The following is a 14,490-nucleotide window of genomic DNA, read 5'->3' as shown; positions in this document are numbered from 1 at the left end:
TAGGCAGTTCGTGGCCCAAAATCACATGATGCTGGAAAATAGTTGTTCTTGGAATGACAGGGTGGAGTGGGGGTGAAGAAAATATGTGAGAATGACCGAGAAGTGACTCTTGCAGCTTTCAATCTTGTTAAAATGGCTGTCTAAATTTTTCATGACAAGTATTACATTTTGTGGGGGAGGAGAATTGTCACCAGAAATACAAAATGAAGAATTGGCAAAAATTCTTTTTCCAAAAAGTCATGATCACATTGTTTGCTTTAAAAAAAAAAAAAAAAAGACAGGCAGGTGATCTACAAGATCCAAGAAAGGCAGGAAAACAGCAGATTGATGATGATAAAAGGTCCAAATTTATTTGCCACATAAGCATCAAACATATAAATTGCGAATGACCGTACTCACCCGCAAATGCGCAGTAGAGACTTCCCTCTCTGTCCCGCCCCTGCGTCAATATGTGATGATGGGGGCGGGACAGAGAGGGAAACTGCGCGAAGAGGAGGGAGGGAACTGCCGAGGTCGTTACCGCTCACCCCCCCCCCCCCAGGTCGCCGCCGCCATCCCCCTCCACCCGGCCCGGGCCCTCTCTTCGCTATTGAACTTACAGCGCCGAAAACGCAGCAGGCAGATCAGCTGAGCTCCCGTCGGCCTTCCTTCCCTGCCTGTGTCCTGCCCTTGCCGACGTCCCGTCACACGAGGGCGGGACACAGGCAGAAAAGGAAGGCCGACGGGAGCTCATCTGATCTGCCTGCTGTGGTTTCGGTGCAGTAAGTTCAGTGGCGAACAGAGGGCCTGGCCCGGGTGGAGGGGTGGCGGCGGCGGCGACCCTGGGGGGGGGGAGGAGAAATGCTGGACATGGGAGGTATCAGGAGGGGGGGCCTTGGAGCTGGGAGGGGGAGGGACAGAGGGCCCTTGGAGCTGGGAGGGAGGGGGACAGAGGGCCTTGCAGCTGGCAGGGAAGGAGGGAGGATGCTGGACATGGGAGGTCAGAAGGAGGGGGGCCTTGGAGCTGGGAGGGAGGGGACAGAAGGGGGCCTTTGAGCTGGCTGGGGGGGAGAGATGGAGGGGGGCCCTTGGAGCTGGGAGGGAATGGGGCCTTGGATCTGGGAGGGAATGGGGCCTTGGAACTGGGAGGGGGGTCAGGGGGCCTTGGAGCTGGGAGGGGAGGGACGGAGGGGGGGCCTTGGAGCTGGCAGGGAAGGAGGGAGGGCAGGGGGCCTTGCAGCAACGAGCTGGGGGGAGGGGGTCTTGGAAAACCCCCATACCAATACTCGCCCGTTTTAACGGGCTTTACAGCTAGTAAATACATAAATAGTTAAGTCTGAGACGGCCATGTTTCACCCATTTCAAGGGCTACGTCAGGTACTATAAATGTTAATACATAGGAAAATGTGTTAGTATAAATCATAAAAACTCATAATACAAATAAGTAATCAAATCATAAACCACAGACTTAGCCCAATACACACATGTGAAAGACAGGCAGTATAGAAATCATAGAACTGACCAATAAAAAATAATAGTAACTACTAAAACCATGCCTTCAAGTAAAAGGAGGTGAAATAAAAACTCGCATACCCAAGAGGTGTAATCCAAAAGTATCACCTAATGGTGAATAGCTAAGAGCAAAACATAAAAATCATTGTTAAAGGTTTATTAGAAGCACTTAAAATAATCCCCCTTCAAGAATAGGCAAATTTGTATGCATTAGTTCTTTCTAAACCATGACTGGGGTAAAATCAATCAGGGTATCTTTACTGTGTGCAGCAGTGATGCCTGATGACTCTACCCTATCTGTACCAATACTTAGAGCTACTTATATTGGAGTTTTAAATCACAGCACAGCTTAATTAACTTACAAGCCTATTTAAAAAGCTACTAACAATTTCCCTAAATGTGAAAGGGCATGATACCGCACTAGGGAACTCTGGCTAATCACTTTAAACAACTTTAAATCAGGTGAAAGCATAATAAACATAACTTTACGCTATACAGCAGCAGTTTGTGGTGAATCTGCCTCACCTGTGGTGATACTTGATAGCTTGGGGGTCATAGGTCACAGTATAACTTAGCCACCAAACCTCTCTTGAAAACACTAAAAGTATTTATAAATTTAAAATGGCATAATGCCTCACTTTAAGGGACTATGGTTAATGAAAAATCAACTTTCGGACACTCTCCCAGTTCTCACAATGCTGTAAAACTGCTGATTTTTTTCCCCCCAAAATACCTCATCAATCAAAACCATAAAACGCTCAAATGCTAAAAATACTGCAGAGCTTAAGCGTTCCAGTGATGTCTTCATGCATCGGTGATTACATTGGACGCTAAAACGTTGGGGGATCATTAGAACCAGCTCAGATAAGCATAAAAACATGTGAAGCAACAAAAACTCTTATAAAATGATATAAATATAGGTAAAAGCAACAAGATGGGAGAAAACACTGCAGTATCAACAGACAGCAACAAACATAGAGGTAGTCCAGAGAAGAAGGCACCCGTTGATTTGCCATATGCAATTTTATTCATGCAAAGACACAACTCGGCCAAGTTTCAACACAATACCTTCATAAGGGGTCTAAAAACATATGTAAGAATCATAAAACAATAACTAGTACAACATAAACATATTATTAAAGTAAAAATTGTCACCAGTACCTTACCAGCAAATGCTTAGATGTAGAAGAGAAAAAGTGGCATGTGAAAATATACTCCCTATAGTGAGCATTAAAAATTACTTATAAATCATACTAGCAATGATAATATAAGTGTATTCAAACTGAAATACAGTATAAATATGATCAAATATAAATAAAAAATGAAATTAAAAAATCCCATTAAAATGGTCATATTTACAAAGAATAACATACTGTCAGCATCTTATAACAACTCTCAGTTGTATGGTTGCAAGAAGCAATTTTCAAAGCATAATATTGATATTTTGGAACAGATGCTAAAAACAGAGTGTTGAAGAAAACTGCTTGAAAAAGCATATTAATTAAGAGACCAAATTTTAAAAAATTGCAAAACAAGATTTAGAAGTACTAGAAACAAAATTCTTGGTTCACTCTTGACAAAACAAGTGTAGGTGGTCATAAAAACAAAGATAAAATAAAACTCAATCTCCTGCATGGCTTAGAAAGACAAAAGTCCCATACTAAGCTATAAAAACATATATATATATATATAGCTTGAGAACACAAAATTAGGTTCAACCAATTATAAAAGCTTGCTTCCCAGTAAACTCAAATGAGCAACTTCCACTAAAAATATGGGTGACTGCAGGGTGTGGAAAAATAAAATATGGGCAGTTGCAGCATGCGTAAAACAAAATTTAATGAAGTCATGCCCTGCAGCAACCTGTAAATATATAAAGCTAGAGATAAAATAGTACACTAAATAATGAATTCTAACAATTTAGCAAAAGATAAGAGTATATATATTTTCACATGCCACTTGTTCTCTTCTATATCGAAGAGTTTGCTGGTAAGGTATTGGTGATGATTTTTACTTTAATATGATAGTGTGGAAATTTGACCAAGTCTGATCTTTGCACAAATAAAATTGCATGTGGCAAATCGAGTGTCTTCCCCTTCTCTGGACCACCTTTGCTATTTGTTGCTGCCTATAAATGTAGATAAAAACATGCTTATTTCACCTCCAGAGATAGTAATATAGGCATATCATGTATATCAAACTACTGTTCAAATATGATGGCAAAAGTATAAATACCTCAAATATAAAAATTAGATTTCTACATGATCAAATAGCTAATAAATAAACATAATAAATAACTGTAAAAATAAAATAAGGGGATACTGTCAGGTTCATTTCCATACTCAGATCACAAGGGGTCACTGTCTCGACCTTGATCAATTTTTATTCTGTCTTTAGTAGACATTTATCCACATCTATCCTTTTCCATGATGTTTGTGGGGCAGCCAGAGCAAAGAATCTGTAGTCCTCAAACATGTGTCCAGCTTGGATGGTGTGCTGTGCTCCACAAGCGGTTTCTCCTTAATCTGTCTTTTGATGACACTGTTAGGTTCAGTAATCCTCAGGTTCAGTAATCCTCATTTTGAATCTCCTTTTCGTTTTGCCAGTATAGATCACATTGTAAGGACATATTGCAGCATAAACCACTCCATTCTGCCCAAGTTTAAATTCTTTACCAGTGGTTGGATGGGTGATTTTTTAATTTCCTTGTTAACTGTGCAAGAACCACATCAAAATCACCAAAAGGCGGTTTCCTTGTCATCAAGCAGATGTAGCCATTACGTATGGGTTGTGTACATCAACCAGCAGGGGGAGATAGAGAGCACTCAATTTTTCACAGTTCCTCATGGCCAGCTAGCTCCACTGCCTCTTCAGTATTCTCTATCTCCCCAAGCAGGGTGGCTGCAGCTTCTTCGAGCTCCATCAAAAATCTGCCTGGGGGTGGCTCCTGGCTTGCCAGTTGTTAGCCGGGGTGTTAGAGGCTATAGCAGCTTCACTTTGAAGGCAAATAGGTCAGCCCTTTCCCTGCCTTACCCATGCCCCTGTGGGTGTGGACATATTAGCTTGCTTTTCCCTGTCCTTTCCCACTCAGTGGATGCAGGCACATTGGTTCGCCTTTCCCTGCCTTTCCCACTTATCTGAGCCGCCGAGCCTCCGGAGTGTTTTTATTTACCTCTTTTTGCCTCTGCTTTCCTCACAGCGTTAAAAAAAAAAAAAAAAAGGTTTTTTTCTTGAGATTCTTCTGCAGGACCGGAGCTGTGATACTCGGTCTAGTGAGGTAAGAGTGTTTTCTGACTCCTCCGGGGTGGGCCCGCGATCGGGACATTTTTGGCGCGAACCACCATTTTTGAATTTTACCGCTGTTTTCGGCGATGGCTGCGGAGACTGTAAAGCGCTGTTCTAAATGTGGCAAGCGCAAATCAGCAGTGGGGCTCTGTAATTCGTGCTGTACAGATGGTAGAGCCGGCCCGAGCATGGTGAGCAGCGATCTTTTGCGCTGTGAGCTGGCAGCGGACGCCATTTTGGATTTTCCACATGGCGCGGCCTCCGTTGCGACGGAGAGCCCTGAATCTGGGGGGGGGGGGGTCCTCTGAGTGAGGCTAATAATAGAGCTGATAGCCCTGGGCAGGGTCAGGGAGTGGGTTTCTTCCCTGATTTTGTTTTAATGCTGCATAGGGCGTACATGCTTAAGAGCTCTTCCACAGGGTTCTTTGTACCCTCTGCCTGCCCCCCCCCCCCCCCCCCCCCCCGGTGGATCCTGGCCTTTTGTAGTTGGCTTTGCATGTTTCTTATCCTCATGATAAACGCAAAAGGTCCGTCTGCTCCTGAGGATGCCCCGCCCGCGAGCTTGGGACATTGTCCAGCTGTTGGGATCGATGACGGCCACCTTGGAAGTGGTGCCATGGGTGAGAGCACACCTGAGACCTCTACAGTATTCTCTACTTCAACGATGGTCTCCAGTATCTCAGGATTATCAGTGCAGACTTTCTTGGCTCCCTGTGGCCCGCCTCAGTATGGAGTGGTGGCTCTCGGACAGCATGTTGCGGCGGGGAATGCTGCTGGCGCTCCCCGATTGGTGCCTAGTGGTGACAGATGCCAGCCTGAAGGGCTGGGGCACACATTGCCAGGGGAAGCATGCCCAGGGTCTGTGGACGCCCGACGAGTCGGAGTGGTCTATCAACCGCCTGGAGTTGAAAGCGGTGTTTCTGGCTCTTCTGGCCTTTCAAGTGACCCTGGAAGGATTGGCTGTCTGAGTGATGTCGGACAACACGACAGCAGTGGCCTACATAAATCGACAAGGCGGCACTCAGTGCAGAGCTCTAGCCGCGCAGGCCGAACAAATTTGCCACTGGGCTGAGCTGCATCTAAAGTCCCTGTCAGCAGCTCACATTGCAGGTCAGAGCAACATGCAAGCCGACTATCTAAGCAGGCATCAGATCGATCCAGCGGAGTGGGAACTAGCAGACGATGTATTCCTGCAGATATGTGCCAAATGGGGCAAGCCAGTGATGGATCTTATGGCGACCAGTTCCAATGCCAAAGTCCCGTGCTTCTTTAGCAGACGGAGGGATCCTCGCTCTGCCGGGTTGGATGCCTTGGCTCAACCCTGGCCCCTGGGCTTGCTGTATGTCTTCCCTCCGTGGCCCTTGATAGGGCGAGTGCTCCTGCGGATTCGGCTGCATCCAGGAGAAGTGGTGCTCATCGCCCCGGATTGGCCCAGGAGGCCTTGGTATGCGGACCTCCGACAGATGCTGTTGGAGGCTCCCTTTCCGTTACCTCTGGTTCCGCACCTGTTGTCACAGGGTCCGGTGGCCATGGAGGACGCCTGCCGCTTTGGTCTTATGGCATGACGATTGAGAGGGCGCAATTGAGAGATAAAGGCTACTCAAGGTAATTTCCACTCTCCTGCAGGCCCGTAAGCGCTCCACTTCCGTGGCTTATGCCAGGATTTGGCGCCAGTTTGAAGTCTGGTGTGTTTCAAGAGCGCTTTCTCTGTTGCGGGCTCCTGTCTTGCCGATTCTGGACTTTTTGCAGGATGGTGTACACAAAGGCTTGGCCTATAATTCCCTGCGGGTGCAAGTGGCAGCATTGGCCTCCCTGCATGGCAAGGTTGAAGGCGTGTCCTTAGTTGCTCATCCAGATGTGGCACGGTTTCTTAGAGGGGTGCTTCGGCTCCGTCCTCCCGTGCGTGCACCTTGTCCAGCTTGGAACCTGGGGTTAGTATTGAAGGCCCTTCAGGGGGCTCCCTTTGAACCGCTTCGGCGTGCTTCAGAGAAAGATTTGACACTGAAGGCCGTCTTCCTAGTGGCCATTACCTCGGCGAGACAGGTGTCAGAGCTCCAGGCGCTGTCCTGTAGAGACCCTTTTCTGCAATTCTCAGAGTCAGGGGTCACGGTTCGGACCGTGCCTTCCTTCATGCCTAAGGTGGTTTCAGCGTTTCACCTAAACCAGCCTGTTTTTCTTCCCTCCTTTGTTGAGGAGGAGTTTCCAGATTCATTTGGGCAGTTGCACCTTTTGGATGTGCGCAGGACTCTGTTGCAGTATCTGCGGATTACAAATTCTTTCAGGACCTCTGATCATCTTTTTGTGCTGTTTGCAGGTCCTCGCAGAGGATCTTCAGCGTCTAAAGCCACTATTGCCCGTTGGCTCATAGAAGCTATCTTTTCAGCATATCTGCTGTCTGGCCGGGTTCCGCCTGAAGCCTTTAAGGCACATTCCACAAGAGCGATTTCCTCTTCCTGGGCGGAAACAGGAGCACTATCTCTTCATGAGATTTGCAGTGCTGCAACATGGGCTTCTAAGCTCTCTTTCGCCCGACATTACAGGCTGGATGTGGCTGCCAGGAGGGATGCACGTTTTGGAGCACAGGTGCTAGCGCGTGATGTGGCTTGTTCCCACCCTATTTAGGGATTGCTTTGTTACATCCCATACGTAATGGCTTCATCTGCTTGATGACAAGGAAGGGAAAATTAGGTTCTTACCATGATAATTTTCTTTCCTTTATTCATAGCAGATGAAGCCATGAGCCCTCCCTGTATGATTGTCTGTATTGCAGTGATTCTGATTTTAGGTGCTGTTTTTGTTTCCTGAAGTTATATTCCTTCCTTGGGGAGTCGGAAAACAGTCTTCAGGATTCTTGTTACAGTTATAGGAGGATGAGTTCATTCCCTCCAGTTCATGTTTTGGGAGGATGCAAGTATTCCCTCCGTTTATACAAAGTGGAGGACGAGTTTATTCCCTCCAGGAGGACGAGTTTATTCCCTCCAGGAGGATGAGTTCATTCCCTCCTTTTTTGGAGTTTATGCCCTTGTTAAGGGGCCGTCGTTCGCTGTGAGGAAAGTTCATGTTATTCCCATTGCGGTTTGCCATACTGCTTTGGAAGCTTCAAATACTGAAGAGGCAGTGGAGCTAGCTGGCCATGAGGCACTGTGAAAAATTGAGTGCTCTCTATCTCCCCCTGCTGGTTGGACACAACCCATACGTAATGGCTTCATCTGCTATGACTAAAGGAAAGAAAATTATCATGGTAAGAACCTAATTTTCCCTTCTTCTTTACATTATCATATGTAATTAAACTGTGGCATTCGTTGCCAGAGAATGTGGTAAAGGCGTTTAGCTTAGCGGAGTTTAAAAAAGGTTTGGACGGCTTCCTAAAGAAAAAGTCCATAGACCATTTATTTATTGCATTTGTATCCCACATTTTCCCACCTCTTTGCAGGCTCAATGTGGCTTACATTACATCATGAATAGTGGAAATATGTAAGAAATTATACATTTAGTATTGCATAAGGATCTTGGGTAACATAATTTTTTTTTTTTTTTGGTTTTTTTTTGTTACATTTGTACCCCGCACGTTTTCCCACTCATGGCAGGCGCAATGCGGCAGGCAATGGAGGGTTAAGTGACTTGCCCAGAGTCACAAGGAGCTGCCTGTGCCGGGAATCGAACTCAGTTCCTCAGTTCCCCAGGACCAAAGTCCACCACCCTAACCACTAGGCCACTCCTCCACTAATGATAAAGCAGGATGGTAGAATAACAAGCAAATATCGTGAGGCAGTTCTGGATATATGTGTAAGGGTTCACATTTGTTGATCTTTATGGTATGCCTTGCCAAAGAGTTGGGTCTTCAGTAGTTTGCGGAAGTTGGTTAGTTCATAGATCGTTTTTAAGTTGCGCGGCAGCGTATTCCAGAATTGTGTGCTCAAGTAGGAAAAGGTTGACGCATGCATTAGTTTGTATTTTAGACCTTTGCAGTTGGGGAAGTGAAGATTAAGGAATGTGCGGGATGAATTTTAGCATTCCTGGGTGGTAACTCTATCAGGTCTGACATGTAGGCTGGAGCGTCTTCGTGAATGATTTTGTGAACTAGGGTACATATTTTGAACGTGATGCGTTCTTTAAGTGGTAGTCAGTGTAGTTTTTCTCGTAAGGGTTTAGCACTTTCATATTTTGTTTTTCTGAATATGAGTCTAGCTGCAGTGTTCTGGGCTGTCTGAAGTTTCTTGATTATTTGCTCTTTGCAGCCAGCATAGAGTGCATTGCAATAGTCTAGATGGCTGAGTACCATTGATTGTATCAGGTTGCGGAAGACGGTCCTTGGGAAAAAAAGGTCTTACTCTTTTTAATTTCCACATTGAGTGGAACATCTTCTTGGTTGTTATTAAATGGACTTGGGGAAAATCCACTATTTCTGGGATAAGCAGTATAGAATGTTTTGTACTTTTTGGGGGGGATCTTGTCAGGTATTTGTGACCTGGATTGGCCATTGTTGGAAACAGGATACTGGGCTTGATGGACCTTTGGTCTTTCCCAGTATGGCAATACTTATGTACTTATGGAGTGCAGATGGCACAAGCATATCTCTGATTTCTTTCCCTTTTATAAGCAGTCATCAAGCCTTTATCTGAAAGTGGTCAGTGCCTTTTCAAGATATTAACTAAATTGTTAAGACATTTATGTTCATGGCAATGGACATACAATTCTGTCAACTTTCTCTTCTTTGTTCTTAAGCAACTCTGCTGTCTATATTGGCTGCTCACTGATAGCAGGTATCGATGCATGCACTTACTAGGATTTCCTTATTCTCTGAACCTGTTTCTCATTTTCCTAGACCTTTTTTCATATGTTGCAGGATTGGAGCACAATCTTATCAATCTAAGAAACTGGCTATATGTAAGACTTATTTTCAGCATTTGACTATGGCAATTACAATAATCTAACATTTTATTAACATCTGCCTTGAGTGAATTCCTTCAAAAAGGCGGTAAATAAATCCTAATAAATAAATCAGTAGGCAATCTAACACTTTATTAACATCAGTAGGCTTCTTATAAATATCGTAGTGACTTTGCTTGCTATAAAATTGGTTATGCAAATGTTTTTAGTCTTCCTCTCTGTTTGAATCTTTGTTTCTTTACATCTTTTTTTTTTTTTTCTGTTCCTACTTTTTCCCTTTTCTTAGTTCTTTCTCTTGTACTTTCACTTTACTTCTAGTTTACTTTCTTGTTACTTTGCCTTTCTCCCTTTGCTTCCCCCTATTTCTCTCCCATCCATAATACCATTTTGTGAAGACAATTAAGATCCACACAAGTGGATGTTGTCATTGTTTATGGTAGTACAATCACAAAAGAGAGGGTAGTACAGCATACAAGCATATAACACAAACAAGAAAAGCAACACTGGGCCTTCAAGAAAGAGATAATAGCTGTCCTTTATTGTGAAAAAGACCCGACACGGGCCGTGTTTCAGCGCACAAGTGCCTGCCTCAGGGGTCAGAGTAAATCTTCACAGTATGTGGACAATGGTTTTCAAACAGTCTAAAGTAAGAGTGCCAGCAACTGCTAGACCTTCATTAAATCAAGCCAGACGTATCTAACAGTTGCTGGTACTCTTACTTTAGACTGTTTGAAAACCATTGTACACATACTGTGAAGATTTACTCTGACCCCTGAGGCAGGTGCTTGTGCGCCGAAACACGGCCCGTGTCGGGTCTTTTTCACAATAAAGGACAGCTATTATCTCTTTCTTGAAGGCCCAGTGTTGCTTTTCTTGTTTGTGTCATTGTTTATGGTGACATGTGGAACTTGGAAAAGTCTAGAGCTTTTCCATATGTGTTTGGTAATTTCCACTCAACCACACACACGTGGAGCTCACCCCTTGACTATTTGTTTATAGCACATAGCTACATTTATGATAAGAGTAGTCTTTTTGATCTTGGCAATTTTCAAGGAGGCCTGCAAGAGGGAACAGGGAGAATATCAACTGTCATGTGACTTTAAACTTGAAATTGCGTTTCCTCATTTCTAGGTGTTTCTCCTCCTATGATGATATGAATCTGAAACGAAGAACTTCCCTGCCCCTTGTGCGATCTACTTCCTTTCAGTTATCAAAAAAAGAAGGTAGGTGCAACCGTGTTAGCTTTTTAGTAACGACACTTTTTGATAACTTTTTTTTTTATGTCAACCAATAAAAAAAAACAAAAATTACAAATATTTCATCTGATGGGCTGATGATTTCACATGATGGGGCAGTCGTTTTCTGTAAAGCCTGGTGCATCAAACTGTTATTGAGTATGATGCAAGATGCGCCGAAGCCTGCAGGTACCTGGGGATTTTCTTTTTTATTCCCCCTCCCAACCAGCTGTACTGTTAACGGTAGTTAAGGGATACGGGGACAGGTTTCCATTTGGCAAAAATGCAGTCCTCCCTATCACTAGTTCACTGTTGTATAGTGAAGTAAAAAGCACTGTCTGCTTCTCTGGGAAAATAATACAAAGTTAGGTTACATTTGTGACGTTCATGTTAAGTATGTTAAACCTGGTGGAAACTAAAGTAGAAGTTCTTTCCTTGACCTGTTTCTGCATGTGACCAGATTGGTGAATCCTGGGGACACAATGGTGTTGGCCAGGCAGTTGCTTCCAGGATACCATCAAGGTCAAAGATGAGCTGTATGTTTGATCTGGTACCTGTTCTCTTCAAATTTGACCAAGGAATCACCTTTCCAGATTTGAGGTTCTCCAGTTTGTTAGCTTACTTTCTAAGGAAACAAAGGCTTAGGATATTGCCCTGTCTCTGTGTCTATCCCTCAAAAAATCTTTGGTGCCCTAGCCACTCCAGGTTTTCAGGACACATCAAGGCGAAACATAAGGATTTTGACATGAGTGAAGTATTTTTGAAATTTATGTATGGGTAGACTTTGGATATAGTTGTGTATGTGCAAAGGAAAAACCTAGATAGCTGCTCTGATAACTGTTTTGCTGTGGTGGTTTCCCAGTTTTTCTAGGTTGTCTTTCACCCCTCCCCCCCCCCCCCCCCCCCCCGAGCGAAACAAAAGTTTTAAAAATATTATAAACTAAAACAAAATTTTCTGTTCAGCTGATGCTTTGTTCTATTCCTTTGCAAGCTTTATTGTATGTACTTATTTTCTTATTTTTAAAAGTAAGTTAATTTATTTAACTGTAATTGCTATTGTCTGGAAATAATGTAAAGTCACATAATCGCCCATCCATCCTTTTTTGGGAGTTGCCTATTTCTTCCCTGAACCATTTTAAAAGAAACTGAAGATTTGTTTCCTTAGGGTCCACAGCCCTCATCTCTTTCCCTACCCTGCACACATGTGAATGACTTGGTTATATAGCATAGGAGAATCTTTTTAGAGGTACACACAGCAGATCAAATGACCCATCTGGGTAACTCGGTTATAATGCTGTTTTCAGAGAACAGCAATTGGTCAATAAGTCTAGCCTCAAAGTTGGTACAGTGGGTAACCTGATAGCAGTAAGCATTTGGTAGAACTTGTTGAAACAACTTGATCCAGTTTAGACGAACTAGGTATAATAAAGTTCCAGAAACTGTCTTGAAACTAGAGAAGCTAGATATTTTCCTTTTTTTGTCCCCCTTTTTATAGCTTGTATGAACCTCCGAAGAAAGTACCTAGTACCTACAGAGCAGAAAGTCAGAATGGAAAGCAGTAATTCAGAGCAGGGATTCAGAGTGGAAGGCACTAACTCACAAGAAGCCAATGTGCAGGCAGCATATTCTAAGGACCTTCAGCAGGGAGCAGCAGATCACCATCATAAAACAGATATTTGTCTAACTTAAACAGAGGTTTTGCACATTGTGAGTTCAGATTAAGGAGGGTTCCTTTTTTATCAAAGGAAATAAATAGAACTGAGCGACCAAAGAATATTATGTGACACTTTTTGTCAAGAATACTAAAGTTGAAATATTTGTAACTGGTGTGTATACCTCATAGCTTATGTCTGAATTCCATCCTGCCATATGAGATTTATAGTAGTATGTTTTCTGTAGATGAACAAGTTTGTCATGTGTATTGGGTGCTGATTTTTTTTTTCTGAGCTTTTTGGAAGATACTGAAAAGTGCTTCATCAAGTGTGGCATTTTCCTGTGCTTTTTCATCCTTATAGCTCCCCTTTGTGACCCTAGGAATGTCACTTCACCTTCTATCGCCTTTGTCTAGTCATATCTGCATCAATGGAGGGTGAAGGGACTTGCCCAAGGTCACAAAGTGTCAGTGAGAAAAGCAAGATTTGAACCCTGGTTTCCTTGGTTCTTAGACTGCCGCTCTAACCGCTGATATATTCTACTTTGTGCTGGTCTGGTCTGTACTGTTTTGGATTTAGCTTGTACCTTTTTAAGTAGTATCTTAAGATGAGTTACATTTAGGTATATTAGGAATTTCCATGTCTCCAGAGGGCTCAGGGTCATGTTAAAATGTTTCCTACAGTTTATGTAAATCATTTATTTAATCCCATTGGGGAAAAACCAGAATTTAACTTTCATTATTTTTTATCCTTTAGTGGATCCAGATGACCTGTACATTGTGGAACCAGTGAAATTTTCCCCAGAAAAGAAGGTAGTTTTTTTTTTAATATAATCCTTTTGTTAGATTATATCCCAGTCTTTCAATTTACATAGGTTATATCAAAATGATTTATAAATATATTTTGATGGTAAAGACCTTTGTAGCCCAGGGGTAGCAACGTTTCATGCTCTAAAAGCCAAAAATCCAGAAGGCACAGTACTTAAGAGACTTGGGGAGAGGAAAAGGCGGGGGATGTATGTAGAGAGCCAGCTGTTTCAACATTCTCATCCCCTTACTCCCCACCATTTTTTCCTGAAAATCCCCCACCACTGTGCTCAGTCTCACTATCCCGTTGCCCCAACATCTTCTCTGTCTATGCTCTGCAGTCTGCACAGCATTCCTCCTGACCTCTTTGGTGTGGCAACAACAGGAGATGGGAGTAGTAAAAGATTACTCAAGACTTACGGGTGGTGGCAGTGTGCAGCTCACATGCATGGTAATCTGCCCCATTGTTGGCTGCTCAGAAGAGAGAGGCAGTTAAAGCACTCCCAAATAGGCCGGCGTTCATTGCAGAGGGAAGAGAGGTATTGATGGAGGACTGGTGCTAAGCTGCAGCAGTGCTCAAGAACTGCAGTTAATACCTAAAATAAGTTGTGTGTGGCTCATGGAACACCAACTGATGCTTGATTTAATCCACCTTGTTTGTTGGATTAGAAATAGTTTGTGATTGAGAGCAAGATAATCAGGACCATGGTGTGGAATTAAAAGATGAAACCTTCAGATACTAAAAAAAATGCTTCTTTGTGAACTTCCATGGTAAATTATAGGGTCTGGAGTTTCCCTTTAAATGTGCCAAATTTTTAAATGAGTGCTCCCCCACTCCTCACTTACCAGTGACTGATTTTAGTCTGATAGCTGTTTGAGGGTTGAAAGATGGTCCTCCCATTGCCTATTGAATTAAGGATACTTAGCCCACATATCATTTGTAAAGTTTAAGCTTGATTCTGTTCAAGTTGCCATGTGGATATCTTACGATGGGCAATGTCAGAACTCTGGAATGATCAGCTGGTATTTTCCCTACAATAATACCCCTTGATTGTAACATATTCAAGTAAAAAGATAGGTGCTTATGAATTTGTAGAAGATTTGGTTAGTGGTAAAATCATTTTAATTTCT

The 14,490-nt window shown here is 43.3% G+C and overlaps 1 protein-coding gene across 5 annotated transcripts in view; it reads left to right on the top strand.

Moving 5' to 3' along the window:
* The window catches only part of SUCO (SUN domain containing ossification factor), a 256,708-nt gene that overhangs the window by 239,007 nt on the left and 3,211 nt on the right, over positions 1-14,490 (top strand). For 3 of the 5 annotated variants that reach the window (XM_030208502.1, XM_030208501.1, XM_030208497.1), the window contains 2 exons: positions 10,798-10,889; positions 13,310-13,365. In XM_030208502.1, coding sequence (XP_030064362.1) covers positions 10,798-10,889; positions 13,310-13,365 — 148 coding nt within the window. Of the gene's footprint in view, positions 1-10,797; positions 10,890-13,309; positions 13,369-14,490 lie in introns of all 5 variants that reach the window. The other 2 variants (XM_030208500.1, XM_030208499.1) reach the window with 1 other exon arrangement.

This window comes from Microcaecilia unicolor, chromosome 6 (assembly GCF_901765095.1).
Source record: "Microcaecilia unicolor chromosome 6, aMicUni1.1, whole genome shotgun sequence".
Classification (NCBI taxonomy): Eukaryota; Metazoa; Chordata; class Amphibia; order Gymnophiona; family Siphonopidae; genus Microcaecilia; species Microcaecilia unicolor.
This window is presented reverse-complemented; position numbering and strand designations above follow the sequence as displayed.